General features: G+C 38.5%; 1 protein-coding gene across 5 annotated transcripts in view; it reads right to left on the bottom strand.

Annotated features, from left to right (window-relative positions):
* grb10a (growth factor receptor-bound protein 10a) overlaps positions 1–15,877 on the bottom strand; it is a 45,000-nt gene that overhangs the window by 13,030 nt on the left and 16,093 nt on the right. For 4 of the 5 annotated variants that reach the window (XM_027143870.2, XM_047815991.1, XM_047815990.1 and 1 more), the window contains one exon: positions 14,160–14,295. In XM_027143870.2, the coding sequence (XP_026999671.1) occupies positions 14,160–14,295 (136 nt within the window). Of the gene's footprint in view, positions 1–520; positions 826–14,159; positions 14,296–15,877 lie in introns of those variants that run through there. The other variant, XM_027143872.2, reaches the window with a different exon arrangement.

The following is a 15,877-nucleotide window of genomic DNA, read 5'->3' as shown; positions in this document are numbered from 1 at the left end:
TTTGCTATGCATACGAAGTGTGGCACGTCTGCTCCCACCTCAGCAGTATGTAAGCAGTTACTGATCGCGTTTAGACAACGGCACATGCCCCCAAGCCCCCAAGCATAGTTTCTTAGACACACATGCATTCACTCACACACGCTTCTAACACTCAGAACTCTGTCTAAATTGCAGCAGGCCATAAAGATCCACGAGAGAGTGTATACGCAAACACGTATTAAAAGGGGATATATCCAAAGCACATTTAGAAACACTGAAACTTTGTATATATAGTTTCCTCTCTCACACACAGAGAAATAGATTTTAAAAATAGATACAATTTTCCCAGCCTGAAATCATACTGGGATAAAATCCCGGAGCTTCCTCTTTCAGGTAATGTATAAATTTTAAGAGTGATACAGTTACCTAGTCAGACCCATGTCAAGTAGATTTAATAAGACATTTGTCATGCAAAGCAGTCGCATGTAAAGACAGGAATCCTACGCAGATCCTATGTAGTAGTACGGTCAATCGGTCTTACCTCTACTGCTGGGTAGAGGCAGCAATCCGGAGAGCACGATGGCATTTTTCGCACTGAGCCGACCTTCTCTTACAAAGTGAGAGAAGAGCAAGAGACTGAGAAAGAGTGTGAGAGCGAGAGAGAGAGAGAGAGAGAGAGAGAGAGAGAGAGAGAGAGGTGGGGGTAGTGCTGAGGGGGCGGAAATATTAAAAGAGAAAGAGGTTCAGACAGGAGTTGGGGGAAAATTTTGATTTGTCAGAAAGAATGGTGACAGACAGGAAAGATTAAAATAGAAAGAGAGAGTCAGAGAGAGATGGGGACAGAAGAGAGAGAAAAAGAGAGTGAACACTAGGCTGTGCTGATGCACGAACTGCACACTGCTCCATTTCTAGTAGATTAAGATCAGTGGAACTGACACCTCCCATGGGCAGAGTGTGTGCGGGTGTATTAGAGATTTTAAGGTGATAGTGAACACCTATCAAGGACTTCTCTCACTCACGTCCATGCGTGTACAACACTCATCTGTGCGTGTGTGTGTCCGTCCATCTCTCTACACACACAGCTCTGTAAAAATTTCAAATTCTCTAACCAATGGGTCTCACTTTCATAATGTACACACACACACTCTTTTTTGTGAGATTTTTTTTTGGCAAATTCTTCCCTGAAGTCTGGCCAAACAAAACCTCTCCCTCTCTTTTTCTGAAAACTCAGCATATCAGAATGGTTACACACACACACACACACACACACACACACACACACACACACACACACACACACACTTTAATTTAAGAGGTATGAAAAAAATTCTTGTACTTGGTAAGTTTATATCAGTGTATACACACACACACACAAAATTGAATTCTAACTCGAAACTTATTCTACTTGTTCTGTTCTACTTATTCTACTTTCTACTTGCAACGTAGAAATGCAAGTGGGGAAAATCAGCAACCCCCTTTTTTAAAGTAGTATGTAAATGTTTGCGTAGCGTTCGTAAAAATGCTCAAAAGGTTTCGCAAACCAGCTTCCATTGTCACTGGATTGCATTTGGGTAAAAAAAAAAACATTCTGAAGAGTATTTGGTTAAGGATTGTTTAAATGTAAAGTCTGAGTCATGTGACTGCAAGCAAACATTTGCTGAGAAGTGGTCAGTTCTTCTGATTAAATGGTGGGGGTCAATTCAAATACTTTTTTTCAAAGGACTTTCACCCAATATTCTGGTTACGTCATCATACTTTAGATGTTGGTCAAATAAATAGTGAATTTTTTATTCACTGGAAGCCAAGGTGAATCGTTGCATGGAGGGTGTCTTATAGATGACATCTGCATCTTAGTGGGTAATGTTGAGATTAGATTGGCCACAGGCTAGTCCGGTTAGCATGGTGATGTATAATGCAGATTAAACAGTACTAAAAACACTATGAGGATTAGACCATTAATAATAACAACAACAAGCAGATTGAGTGTCCGAACAACATCTAAAGCTGAAATCACAGCAGATTGTCGTAGCATTGCTACGCAATACACTTAGCTTATTTATTTAATTTTTTTAGACTGTGAGGATGTCATCTAAAGATTAAGACAGACTTGCTCAGCAACTTTAGTGTATCATAATCAAACGCATGTCTATAAGCCTAGTCTGCTGTGCCCGAAAGACAGTAATAAAGACTGACGGAGAAATGTCCGCTATGTTAACCAGTACCAGACATGGTCTTCTGAGAAGGCAGGCGTGTGTGTGTGTTTGTGTGTATGTGTGCGTGCACATGCAATCTAGCCTTGCACACTATAACCATGTGCTTTGCAATAAACCTCTGAGGTTAACTAGGGTCAGCGTGTGTGTATGCATTGCCATATACAAAAAAGGACAAACACACAAAATTCTACACAGCGATTCTTTAACAGCATACACACCTTAATAAAACCAGAGGAGCTGCTACAGTAGGAGTAAAACAGAGACAAGGCTAATGTAGCCATCTCAAATCAGATAACTTATACATGTTGGTCTATTAAAGTTAATCTTGTTTCAAACATGAATAAATTTCAACTCAACTCAATTAAAAACAACAGAGCTAACAAAAGTGCTTCACAATTAGGAAACCAGTAAAAGACCAATACATGGACATGGTGTATAAACATTAACAATATTATTAACATCTAAAGTTTAAAAATGTGTTTTCAGCTAAGATTTAAAACAATAATCTTCACTGACGGGGCCAATGAATTTAAAGGAAGATGAAACGATGAATAGATAGATAGATGTTTATGTACCATGTGTATGGAAAAAGGAAGAATAAAGAGTGTCCCTTTGGAATGTCTCTAACCAATGAATACAACTAAATTACACAATGTCACATTACACAAAGTAACCATGTTATTTGTATAGAACAAAAAAAAAATTATTGATACTTTAAATCTTTCTGTAACTTTTCACATTGATAGAAAGAAGTCTTCAGTGAACAGTCAGAGAAAGCTGTAAATTTACATTGTCCACAAACAGGGAAATCTTCAGGAGTTTGGACTTTGCAGTTTCTCTGTATCAAGCTGGATTTATTGCGGTCTTGTTAACTCAGCTTACTCCATACTCTAAGTCGACTGTGCCTTTAAACAGCTTGGAAAATTAAAGAAAATGGTGATAAATTCAATTAGCTGAATTAGCTTCTGATAGAATAACTGGCTAACTGGAGTCAAAGAATTTTAAAGCCTACCTACAAACTGTATGATGTATGATGTATGATGATGGAAACCTTCACTCAGTCAACGTAGATGGGTGAGGAAAGTAAATAAAATCAAAACCAGAACCAAAAGCAAAGGAGATTGTGAACAAGAATCTATATCCACTGTAAAGCCAGACTTATACTGATTTGACCTGAAAGGCTAATTAGCATTGCTAACCAAAAAGCCAGACTACAGTTTGTACTTGTGTGTGGAGACTGTTAGAGGAAAAGGGGTTAGACTTCTTCCTAACTGTGAAGCATGAGGTTGGCAACATCATGCACTTCACAAACATTATGTGGATATGATAAAGAAACACCTCCAAACATTAGTTAAAGCTTGATCCCAAATGGTTCTTTCAAATGTACAATAATCCTAAGTGTACCTACAAAAGTTGTGGTAAAATGACTAAAGTATGACAAAGTGAAGGTTTCTAGAGGACCATCTCTATTTTTACATCAGTTCTATCTGAAGGACTGGGCCAAAATCCCAGCTACGTATTGCACGTAAACATGTGATCTAAGTTAAACAATTTAATGCAGTGCTTCCAAATACTAACCCAGGAAATGTAAACTTCTGTCCAACTGGGAATGTATTGAAAGTTACATTTATTTTATTTATTATTCTGACATTTGACATTTATTATTCTGACATTAAAGTAGTGATCCTAACCGACTGGGAATGTTATTTATGATCAAATGTCAGGAATTGTGAAAAATGTGAGTTTAAACATGTTTGGCTAAGGTGTATGTAAACGTCTGACTGTACATACAGAGGCACAACTGAATAAATTCTTAAGTGTACAGTAGCATTACAGCTGCAGAGATCCAAATAAATGACCTAAATAACCTTGTGAAATATAAGGTGAAATATAAGGTGCACTTGCTACATACATTATACGGTTATGATCATTTTAATGGTTAAATTAAAGGTTTTCAATAGCTTCCAATGAACACAAAAGCCATTGAAAATAGCAAGTTTAGCTGAGTTTGGAGCTCATATTCTGCTACAAAGCTTATGATGTTTCAGAAGATCATCTTCGTAATTCTCCTGGTATTATTGGGAATAAAATGGTGAACCCGTAAAACAGTTTGTTTACAATTTTACACCAATATTTTATTTACAGTATTTTCCGCACCAAAAGGCATTCCGGATTATAAGGTCTCAATTACAGTCTCAATTACAGGTTCTATTTCTGTACTTAACCCATACATAAGGCGCACCGTATTATAAGGCGCATGCTAAAACATACAGTCTACAAAAAAGGTAACGGAAGCAAAACAGTGAATTTAGTTGAACTTTATACTACTATTTAACAATACACACACACATTATTTTTTAATCAATCTTCTCCCACAAATCCACCAAAGTCCTCATCTACTGTGTCTTCTTAACTTGGCACATTTTAGTAATTTTGAGCAAGTACATTTTCTTGCTTCCTCAACTTCCGAACCATAGATACATTGATGTTGAATTGTTTCAGCTGCTCTATTCCCATTTACAACCATGTAACTGATAGCCTGTAGTTTGAATTGTGCCTCGTAAGCATCTGATTTTTATTGGCGGATGGCAAACCAAATTAAGGTGCATTTACCGCCACCTACTGGACTGGAGTGTGGAGCGCATAATAGACATAGATATCTACACAATAGTGGTTAGGAAGAAACAAATAATTTTTCAACATACTGGTAGTATACCTACTGGAGGCCTTGCGGAGATAAGCGTACGTACTGTACGTATTACTTAATGTTCTCTGAATGGTTTATCGCTGCCAGCGTATGTAGTGTATGTATTACGTCCCTGTGTCAGAGGGAAATGGTCCGACAGTCAATCAAGCGAAGCGTTTACCAAAGTTGCACAACATTTTTACAGATTTTTGGAACTCCGTGCACACATTTCTGAGAAAATTTAAGGCTTTTAGGTGCGCCTTATAGTGCGGAAAATACTGTATTCAGACAAATAGACATATTGCATTGTTTGTGATTCAGAAAAAACATTTTTTTAATCATAATTTTTCCACATTCCAATTTTTTTTTTTCATCATTTGAGAATCAAACTGAAATCCCAAAGTGAATCGAATGAACTGATTCGTGACCAGTGTGTATTGTTGCACCTGCTCTGTATAAAAGATTCAATAGATTCTAGATGTATATAAACAAGTGTTAATCGTTCATGGCTCAACCATAATGTCAAGCTTCATTTCATGTGTAAACACTTCTGGATGAGTGTGTAAAGCAGAAAGCAATGAAATGATATATGAACATGATACATGATGACTACGCCATGTGTAACTGGGGCTTACATGTAGAAAACTGTTGCTGTGTCTGATGTGTTCATAATGACTAGTCAAATTTCTATAGATGTTGTAGGTCTAATTTAAGCCATCACTACACACACACACACACACACACACACACACACACACACACACACACACACACACACAACCATGTACTGTACACCTAATCAATCAATCACATACTTCAGTTACCTCAAAATGCACACACACCCATGTGCTTTTATCAGCATATGAAAAATATCTGGCAGGAGAAAGCAAGGAGAAAATAAATGAAATGGAGACAGTGTTATCACACACACACACACACACACACACACACACACACACACACACACACACACACACACACACACACACACACACACACACACACATATACACACACACACACACATATATATATCCAAAGCACATTTAGAAACACTGAAACTTTATATATGGTTCTGCATGGAGACTTGGTTTTGCATATAACAAACCCTTGTGCACATACACAGCAGAGATGGAGCCACAGACACAGTTACAGCTTAAGATAACTCTGGCCGGTGACCTTAAATGTCACACAAAGATAGCCTTCGAGCACCATCCCATGACACTTTCTGACATACGGTGCAGATACCCACGGTGCTGAAATGGTAAAGAGATTGCATTTAACTAGAGGCTGCGACTTTGAATTCCCAACCTTTGACCTGAAAACCAAAGAAATTGCAGCCTCAACTTTGAAAAACTTCTCAGATCAAAGCAATTTAGAGAGCTTCAAATGATGTTGAATCAACATGGCTGCTCACAGCATCAGCAGTCAACTCTATAACTTCAGTATTCACATTAACGCCATCATGCTCGTCATCTCAAAGGTCACTAACTAGCCGAGTTGTTTCCAGAAACAGCATTCACACAGTCCTGAACTTGGTACAAAGTTCCTTGTTTTCACAACATCTACAGTGGATTTCTCATGAATGACATCGTTGGAGCTATTCCTTTATTCTGTCATTCCCAGTCTGAGATTGTTTCTCAACAATATAAATGACATCTTACCTTCTTAACAAAATAATGAGTTACAATTATAGCCAAGAAATATTTCAAACAGGGTTCCTTTACTGGGAGTAAATAAGAATGAATTAGAAAATTAATGGGAGTCATTTTTAGCACGTTCCGGTAAAAAAATCTCACGAGGCTTACTGTGTGGGAACAGGTATCAGAATAAACTGTGGTGTGGAAGAAGACAGAGAAGAGAAAAGAAGGAGAGATGAGAAAAAGAGAAAATGTTGAAAGAGTTCTCACGATGGTGTTTTTAGTAACACTGGGTCAAGTCATCTCTGGGGATCCATGTCCCAGCAGGACTCACAGTCAGCTGACAGAGCAGCAGACGCTGACGCATTGAATGCAAGAGTGTGTGTGTGTGTGTGTGTGTGTGTGTGTGTGTGTGTGTGTGTGTGTGTGTGTGTGTGTGTGTGTGTGTGTGAGAGAGAGAGAGAGAGAGAGAGAGAGAGAGAGAGAGAGAGAGAGAGAGAGAGAGAGAGGGAGAGAGAGAGAGAGATACCAGACTGAAGAGGATAGACATACAAACCTAAACCCAGTAGGTTTTATGGGTGTGTAAATTCAGAGCACCACAAGAGGGAGTATTTCAATCTGTGTGGTTAACCATTAGGGCAGTGTGTGTGTGCAAGTTGTGCAAAATGCAAGTTATTCAAAAGCCATAAAAAAGTGTCATGACATCAGCATGATAGTGCTCCACATTCTGTATAGCATGCATGTAGGAGGGTGGTGACATCCTCCTTTTGTCTGCTTGTCTAAATATGATTTTCCATGTTGTGTTTACTGGAAGACAGAACCCACAGACAGAGTATTAAAAAAATTACACCACTTGAGAAAAGAAAAAACCTCAAGATGCTGATGTAGGAAGAGCTATTCTCCTCAAGCCTTTAAATCAACATGTGTTAGAAGTGTTCAAAGCTAAGCTCATTTAGAAGCAGTTGTGTGGCTGAAGACTTGCTAAACCGGATTAGTATGTCTAAGACCTGCTTTAGTAGATAATCTCACATGAATGCCATAGGCTTGTACCTTCTAACAACTGCTGCTGCAACAAACACACTGCATTTTTCAGCATTATTTAGAAATGGTTTTAGGAACATGAGCAAGTTTAAGATGTTGACTTGGCCTTCAAAATTCCCCAGATCTCAATCTGATCCAGGATCTGTGGGATGTGTTGCACAAACAACGCATCCGATCCACAGAGGCTTTACCTCATAACTTAGAGGACATAAAATGATATGCCGCTAAAATCTTGGTGCCAAATATCACAGACCACCTTCTTGTGGAGTCCATGCTTCGACGGGTCAGAGCTGTTTTTTGGTTGCACAAGGGACTACACAATATTAGGCAGGTGATTTTAATGTAATGGCTGATCGTTGTATATATCTGCATACACACACATGCACATGCTTATATAAATGAATATTTACTCAATGGTTAAGATTCTGGATTTCTGATCAGAAGTTTGTGGGTTCATGCCCAAGCACTGCCAAGCTGCCAGAGTTGGGCTGCTTCAGTAGCTCTGTAACTCAGCAGACTCTCATCTGACCCCAAGCTGGTATATGCTAAAATTATTTATGTGCTCTAATGTTTGTGAGACAAATAAAGGCTTATTCTCCATGTACACACACACGCATGCACACACACGCATACAGTGTTTGTAATTTTGCCCTGTATAAGCAAAAGACTGAGGGGAACTAAACAACAAGCCCATTACTAAGATAATGTATGTCTATATTTTGGTCTCCTTGCTTATAAGAAGTGTGTTTGCATGTGTGTCAACTAAGATGCTCCAAAAGCATGAACACAACAAACTTAACTAAAACACAAACAGAGGCAGGATGTAAACACCGCAGCACATAGTGCACATTTGAGGGTGCTCTGGGTTCTAAGGGTTCTGTGTGTGTATGAGTGCATATATTTCTCTCTCTCTCTCACACACACACACACACACACACACACAAACACACAGAGACAACAATTCGAAACAAAAGGTGTTAAAATGGAGCAAACTCTCCGCATGTGTATTGCTGCTTAATTATTAGCTTAAGCTGCTTAGTCCAAAAGTTTAATATGTACAATGCCTTTTATAATTATTGGCACCCTTGAGTAAAAATAATAACTAACTTTTAAATACGCTTTTAAATTAGATTCTACAGAAACTATTCGTCTGTGTTTTAACACAGAAAAAAAAAATCATTATCATCATTTATTTTTTTTAGTATTCTCCTCTCTGTCATTCCTGACCATTTTTAGCATTTCAGAGTCACCATTATTCATTATTGCTCTTCAGATGTGAAGTAAAATCTGAAACTTTTCCCTGTTTCAATGAACCTTTTCAATAAATATTCCACACCTGTGGTGTTCATGTTGCTTCGTGTCTTGAGATGGCTCTAAGAGAGAGACCAAGGAGTAGATAAAATCTTCAGGAAAGTTTAGTTAATTTAGTTAATATACTGTAGTGTATATTATATAGTATAGTAGAATTATACTCTAGTGGGATTTTTTTTTATCCTTGCACTTGCTAATGTTTGGATTTGTTCTTGAAATAATATTAAATATTTTTTACCCAGTTTAACTTTGATTTTTTTTATGCTTTTTTATGCACTAGAGTAAATTACCATCATTAGTGAATTGTTAGTTACAAAGTTGGGTGAAAATTACAGGTGTGCAGCTATATTCTGCCATGACAATGTACCATAATATCAAATTAGCCCTGTTGACATGTAATTCAGGATCATGCAAAACCAGAACTATATATAGAATTTAAATAAGGATAGTCCTGATTATAAAGTCTAATTTCATATAATTATATGTGCACTTGTACCGCTGATGCCCTATTTTTACCTGACAGGAGTCACTAATTCAAAACTGCATGAGCTTCACATCATCAGGCTCTATAGGATCGAGGTTAACACCCTTAACACTCTGAACAATATAGCAAACAATCTTAAAAGGTTAGCACAGCAAAAAAACAGGATTGTACTGTGCACACAGCAACGGCCCTTGTTATCGTTAATTGCATGCAAACTGTGTTACTGGACTGTTGTCCCTTTTCTGTCAGAGGTTTACAAGGGTGTGTGTGTTATATCTTTGTGTGTGCACTGAACGCCTGATCAGTGGCACACATCCAACACCAACATCATCTTAACCATCCTCAAGTCACACCAACACTTATCATTGAGTGCAGAGAGGTTAGGAAGAGGTCATGAGTCCTACCATAACATGTATTTTTTACCATAATGCAAATGTATTTTAATAACTTGAGAAAGAGAGAGAGAGAGAGAGAGAGAGAGAGAGAGAGAGAGAGAGAGAGAGAAAGCAAGAGAGGAAGAGAAAACGAGAGAGCAGAAAAGGAGAGTGCAAAAGAGCGCAAGAGAGGGAGAGCAAAAGAAAGAACAAGAAAGAGAGCAACAGCGAGAGCAAGAGAGAGAGTGAGAGAGAGAGCAAAAGAGAGAACAAGAACGGGAGCAAAGGAAAGAGAGAGAGAGAGAGAGAGAGAGAGAGAGAGAGCGCACGAGAGAGCGAAAGAGCGAGAGAGAGAGAAAGAGCAACAGAGAGAGCAAGAGAGAGAGCGAGAGAGGGAGAGTAAAAGAGAGAATGAGAGGGAGAGTAAAAGAGAGAATGAGAGGGAGAGCAAAGGAGAAAGCGAGAGAGAGAGCGAGAGAGAGAGAAAGCTAGAGAGAGAGAGAGAAAAATCAAGAAAAGAAAGAGTCCGCTGAAACACTCCCTTTCTTTCATATTACATATTTCATAATTAAGATAATTAAACTAATGTACAGTAAGCTCTAACATGACAAATTCCCTTACACTAGTATGCGTGTGTGTGTGTGTGTGTGTGTGTGTGTGTGTGTGTGTGTGTGTGTGTGTGTTTCCATGCATACTGGCACATTCGCTTACAAAACAACACTATTACACTCTCAGGCTGTCAAACTTCTGTGTGTATTTAGGAGATTAATGTAAATACAATTACCTGTCTGTTTACAGCTGACACTCTTTAACGCTTCTTTATTACTATTATTATTATTATTATTATTATTATTATTATTATTATTATTATTATGGTCATTCAAGGACTGCCTTTCACCATAAAATAATTGTCACGCCCTTTGATTGGCAGACAGAGAAGAAAGAATGATGAAGAAGAAAAAAAAAAAAGGATGAAAAGCCAGACAGAATCCAGAACTGCTGCTGGAGGCAAGCGGTGTAATCATGTCCCGTCTGCCCGAGAGCGGTGCCAGTGTAAACACGCACATATGCACACGTCCACACCCACAGATTACATGAAATATGCAAAGTAGGACACATTCAAACAGGGACAGAAGGACATCATGCTCTCCTGTCTTTCTGGCAAGACCTTCCCACGCGCTGTAGGAGACTACACCAGACAATAATCTGTGCAATAAGTTTCTGTGCATGTACCCTCTTTAATCTGGGCATCGCTCTCTGACTCACATTAATCATTCGGGGTCACACAACCCTTCTGAGAATAGTTAAGAAATATGTATTTGTAATGGTGAGAATGACAGCATGTGAGAGAGAGCGTGAGAGACTCATAGCAGATTTCTCCAACTGTGGCATTACGGTTGAAAGAAAAAGCCTTGTCATGCATGCTGGCCTCAAGATAACCATTTCACCATCTGCCCTCTGCGGGGTATATTCTTTAGCAGACTTTATAATGAGTGCAGAAACTGTGCTCAAAGACAGACAGATGTAACTAACTAAAAAGTTACAGGCAGCCTTATGGAGAAAGACAACAATGCTAAATATTACGCACATCGATTTCCACCAAAAAAAAAATGGAGACACTAATTAGCTACTTACATAGAGAAAGAAAAAGATACAAAAAACATTATCATTTCAGAATATTTACAAATCCTTTTAACAAAAGTCTTAAAAATCCAGATCAGCTGAGCCTATTTTTGCATATTTTAATTGATTGTTTTGGTTCAAAATCAGTTGTTTAAAAGAAGCCCAAGTTTAAACGGAGCTGCAGGTTGAATAAGTGACCGTATATACAGTAAAGGATGGGTGTTAATGTCCTAACAAGGGTTTAAAACTGAAGCCAAAAAGATCCCTCACGCCCTCTAGTGACTGGTTGCAGTACCATTTTAAGTCCACCCATTCCCATGTTAGTGATGTGACGTACTTGTTAGTGAACAACTTAGGACAAATGCCAAAGGATATGTCTTTATGAGAAATGAGTTACGAGAGAATAATTAACAGGTTATGGTTACTGAGGTGATTAACTTGTATAACAAAGCCATGTTTTGTTCTGCTGTACACCGTCATAACAGTCCCTGATGATGACATTGTTCACTCCTGTTGGTTTGGTGGTTAGCTAGCATAGACATCAAAGTACATAAACCAAGGCAGCTAACTGTAGCTACGTTTCATAACTATTTCCTGACTGTATGACCCCTAGCTAACACTCCAAGCAGCTTGTTGCCTTTAGCCATGTTCTCATTTATACACAAACTCTACAAACCATAAACCCAGCAAAAACATTGTCTCAAAGCAGCTTTACATAAGCATAGAAACAGAATAAAAAATTGTAATTCTATTATCTATATACAAAAATTCCCAAATGATCAACCCTGAGTTGAAGGGGGTGAGGAAAAACTTCCTAAAATGATCAGAGGAAGAAACCTTGAGAAGAACCAGACACAGAAGGAAACCTCATCCTCATTTGGGTGACACTGGACAGGAAATAATGTCAATGGAAATAATGTCCTTTCTATAACAGTTTATAGTCGAGTGGAATTGTGTAACTAAGAGCTCCTGAGGAACTAACAGGTCAGAGTCCTTTCAGAGTTGACCGACGCAACAGTAGATGGTGTGACCGTCTCCACAACAGACCAATCCACAGCAATCCCATGATTCATGGGCTGTCCATGCAGATGTATCCCCAGCAGAGTGCACACCGGGCCATGAGACTCCAACCAGGGGTAACACCTACCTCCATACAGGTGTAACTTACCAAAGATTATTTTCTAGATAGATAGATAGATGGATAGATGGATGGATGGATGGATGCTCCAATTCTTATTAGATGCGCTTCATCTTTGCAGCATGTTCCACACCTTTAATTATTTTATTTTAATCTGTTTCTGCTGTATTTTCTCCAAAAAAAAAAAGGCTGGGAAACCAGAACACGCCTTCAAACTAATACTTGCCCAATACATTTATTTACCCACCTCATGTAAAAAAGCACATCATATAATACAGCACAGCACATAATAAAGCCTAAAGCATAAAGCCTTTTCTGTAATAAAAATCGGTCTCTCTTATGAACAAGTAAAAGTGATTATAGAGAATCAAAGGGCATCATTTCAGTATTTGTTCAACAGTCTTTACTCAGACCATCAGAGAAACTCTTTTATAATGTTGTAAATGCAAAATCTGTTCCATCAATCTGTCAGCTACAGTAAGTACCCCATATGCACATGCCAGTAAGCATATAGGGTATAAAGACTTTTTATTATTATGAAGAGGATGTGTGTAGTGTACTGGGACTGTGGGAAAAGAGCAGATAGAGCATCAAGGAGGAAGGAAGGGTTTAGACGGTTGGCAGGGATGTGGAGGCACGCACAAAAACAAGCACGACGCACAGGCGTGTGAAAGGAAAACGACTCACATCTCTTAAGGAAATGCCTCCGCTCAAAGGATACTAAGGAAAGATATGTAGGAGGCTGAAGGCCAAAAGGAGACTGACATGTATTTGCACAGGACCTTGGACCGTAACTTCCACATGCTGCAATGTTCTTGTGCACTTAGTTACGTAACACGAGTACACATAATCTCAAGTGGCTTTGTATGCTCTTTATCTTGTTTTAGAGAGATAGCATTTTTGTATCAGCATGAGTGGATGGAGAAGTATGCTCCCAAATGATGGATGGACAAATTGTTTAAAAGAAGCCATACATTGAATCTCTGTGATGGTCACTGAGCCAAACCTGTGAGCCAAAAGCAGCATGCTCTGTAAATACTCTACATGCAGGGATCTGGTCCACTAAATATGTCTGAAAGATATAATGTGTTTAGGAGCCAAGTTCTTGCATGCAAACAGACACACACTTATTTGTCTTACAATCTTTCTAAAGGACCTGACATTGACATTATTGTTGATGCAGATCATTAATGCTACACATACACCATGTGTTGACAAATAGGAAGTTTTATTTTGTCTCTTTTTTGGTAATAATTTTTTTTTAAATTCCCCCCGCTCCCACAACACACACACTATCAGGAAGAACCCTTTCTCACAGCTTGTTCCCAGCTCCAGAAACTATTTATTTTGCCATTTCTCTTGGCAAGGAGTTATGTGAAACAGTGTGTGCCAGACAATAACTGTTGTTGTTGTTTTTTTTACACACATACAGAGACATACATGCAAAATTTATACACTTCTTCTTATTAGACCAGACATACACATATTTGTGACAATGATTAAAGAAAGAAAACAGACAGAAATGCAGTTCAAATTCAACACTTAGGTGATTTTCAGACTTTATGTCACGTGTGTGTGTGTGTGTGTGTGTGTGTGTGTGTGTGTGTGTGTGTGTGTGTGTGTGTGTGTGTGTGTAAGCATCCATGCATGTGGTTGTGTGAGACTCTTACTTGCACATCTGATGGCTGTGGCATCGAAACAGTGCTGAGTATCGGGGAACCTGTGGGGCTGCATAACTCAGGAAACGGGTTGGGAATGGCTGGCAGAGATGAAGGGCGAACCAGCTGCTCCTCCTGCTGTAGCCTCCTGTGTCCACACACACACACACACACACACACACACACACACACACACACACACACACACACACACAGTTTCAAATTAATTGCATTTTCTAATTTCATTTTCTATGATCTATTCAAATTCCCATGTGAGACAGGATCTTAAAGTCGTTGTTACTGTTGTACTTATTTCCTTCAGTCAAAGAAGACATGACATTTTCAGATTCTCTCTTGTACAAACAGAGCGTAGGACTGAAGCTAAACAAACAATGTTAAACAGCACTCCTTTATCAGAGAAGCAAAAAGCACAGGAACGGGTTCATGCACTCGAATGGTGTCACATGGAGTTCTGTAAATGTAAATCTGCACTAGTTGATCTAGATCAGAAAGGCAGGGAATAAAGACAGGCTCTGCTCTGGCACTGTTAAAGCCCTACAAAGAAATCAAGGCAGAGCCCTATGTACAAAGAAATGAAGCTTGCAGTTCATTTAGAAGTCAAGGGGGCTGTGAGCAAGTGTGTGTGTGTGTGTGTGTGTGTGTGTGTGTGTGTGTGTGTGTGTGTGTGTGTGTGTGTGTGTGTGTGTGTGTGTGTGTGTGTGTGTGTGTGTGTGTGGAGTCAGGAACCTCTGAGTGAACTCGTCATGATGTGTGTGGGTGTAACACCCCGCTGCCAGAGTGAGTGAAAAAGACACCAGGGAGAAAAAGAGAAGAGAAATGTGATTTGCAGGACAAGGACAGAGAGAGAGAGAGGGAGGACGGAAGACAGAGAGCTTACACAACAATACACAAAAATTAACAACTTATGAACTACACCAAAGAGCTGGAAAAAAAAACTCAATACACATACACACCATTAGTAATTTTATTTTATTTAAATTTTTATTAGGTTTTTTTCCCATATCAAGACAAATAAAACACCCTACAAGAAATTAAATATCAAAATGAACAATTACAACTGGAACATAAAGTAAATAAATAAGTAAAATAAAAATAAAAAATGGATTACATATAATAATAGATAATAGAGATAATATTTTGATGACACAGCAATAATTTCAGCAATTCAGTTTTCTTTAACCTTGTTTTGTTCAGGTCCCAAGTTCACGCAGAAGTGTAGAAAGGGAGTCAAGATGTTATAAAAGTCATTTAACTTCCCTTTGATAGCAAATGTCAGTTTTTCCAAAGCAAGGTTTAAGGACATTTCCTTGATCCATTGGTCAGAAGAGGGTCTTTGAGTGTCTTTCCACTTTAATGCAATGACACGTTTGGCCTGTAGCAAACTAAAGTGTAATAAATCCCAAATTCCTTTATACGTCCAGTTTTTAAATCCCATATCGCTTCTGCCAGGTATAAAACTTTTATTACCCCAGATTGGTGAAAAACGTAATTCTTTCACCTAAATATTCATGAGCTTCATACAAAACAGTATTTTTAAGAAAAGGATTTTTGGTATTTTCTTTTAAGATTTTAATTGGGGAAGAATAAAGATACATCTGTAGTGAGACTGGCATTTCATTTTTTCAACCCATTCAAGGAGGGGTCAGTAATGTTGAAATAATACATAGCTGTACAGAGTTGGGCTGCCCAATAATAAAGTTTAATATTTG

This window comes from Tachysurus fulvidraco, chromosome 7 (genome assembly GCF_022655615.1).
Source record: "Tachysurus fulvidraco isolate hzauxx_2018 chromosome 7, HZAU_PFXX_2.0, whole genome shotgun sequence".
NCBI classification, from domain to species: Eukaryota; Metazoa; Chordata; class Actinopteri; order Siluriformes; family Bagridae; genus Tachysurus; species Tachysurus fulvidraco.
Note: the sequence above shows the minus strand (reverse complement) of the source record. Positions and strands in the feature narration are given on the sequence as shown.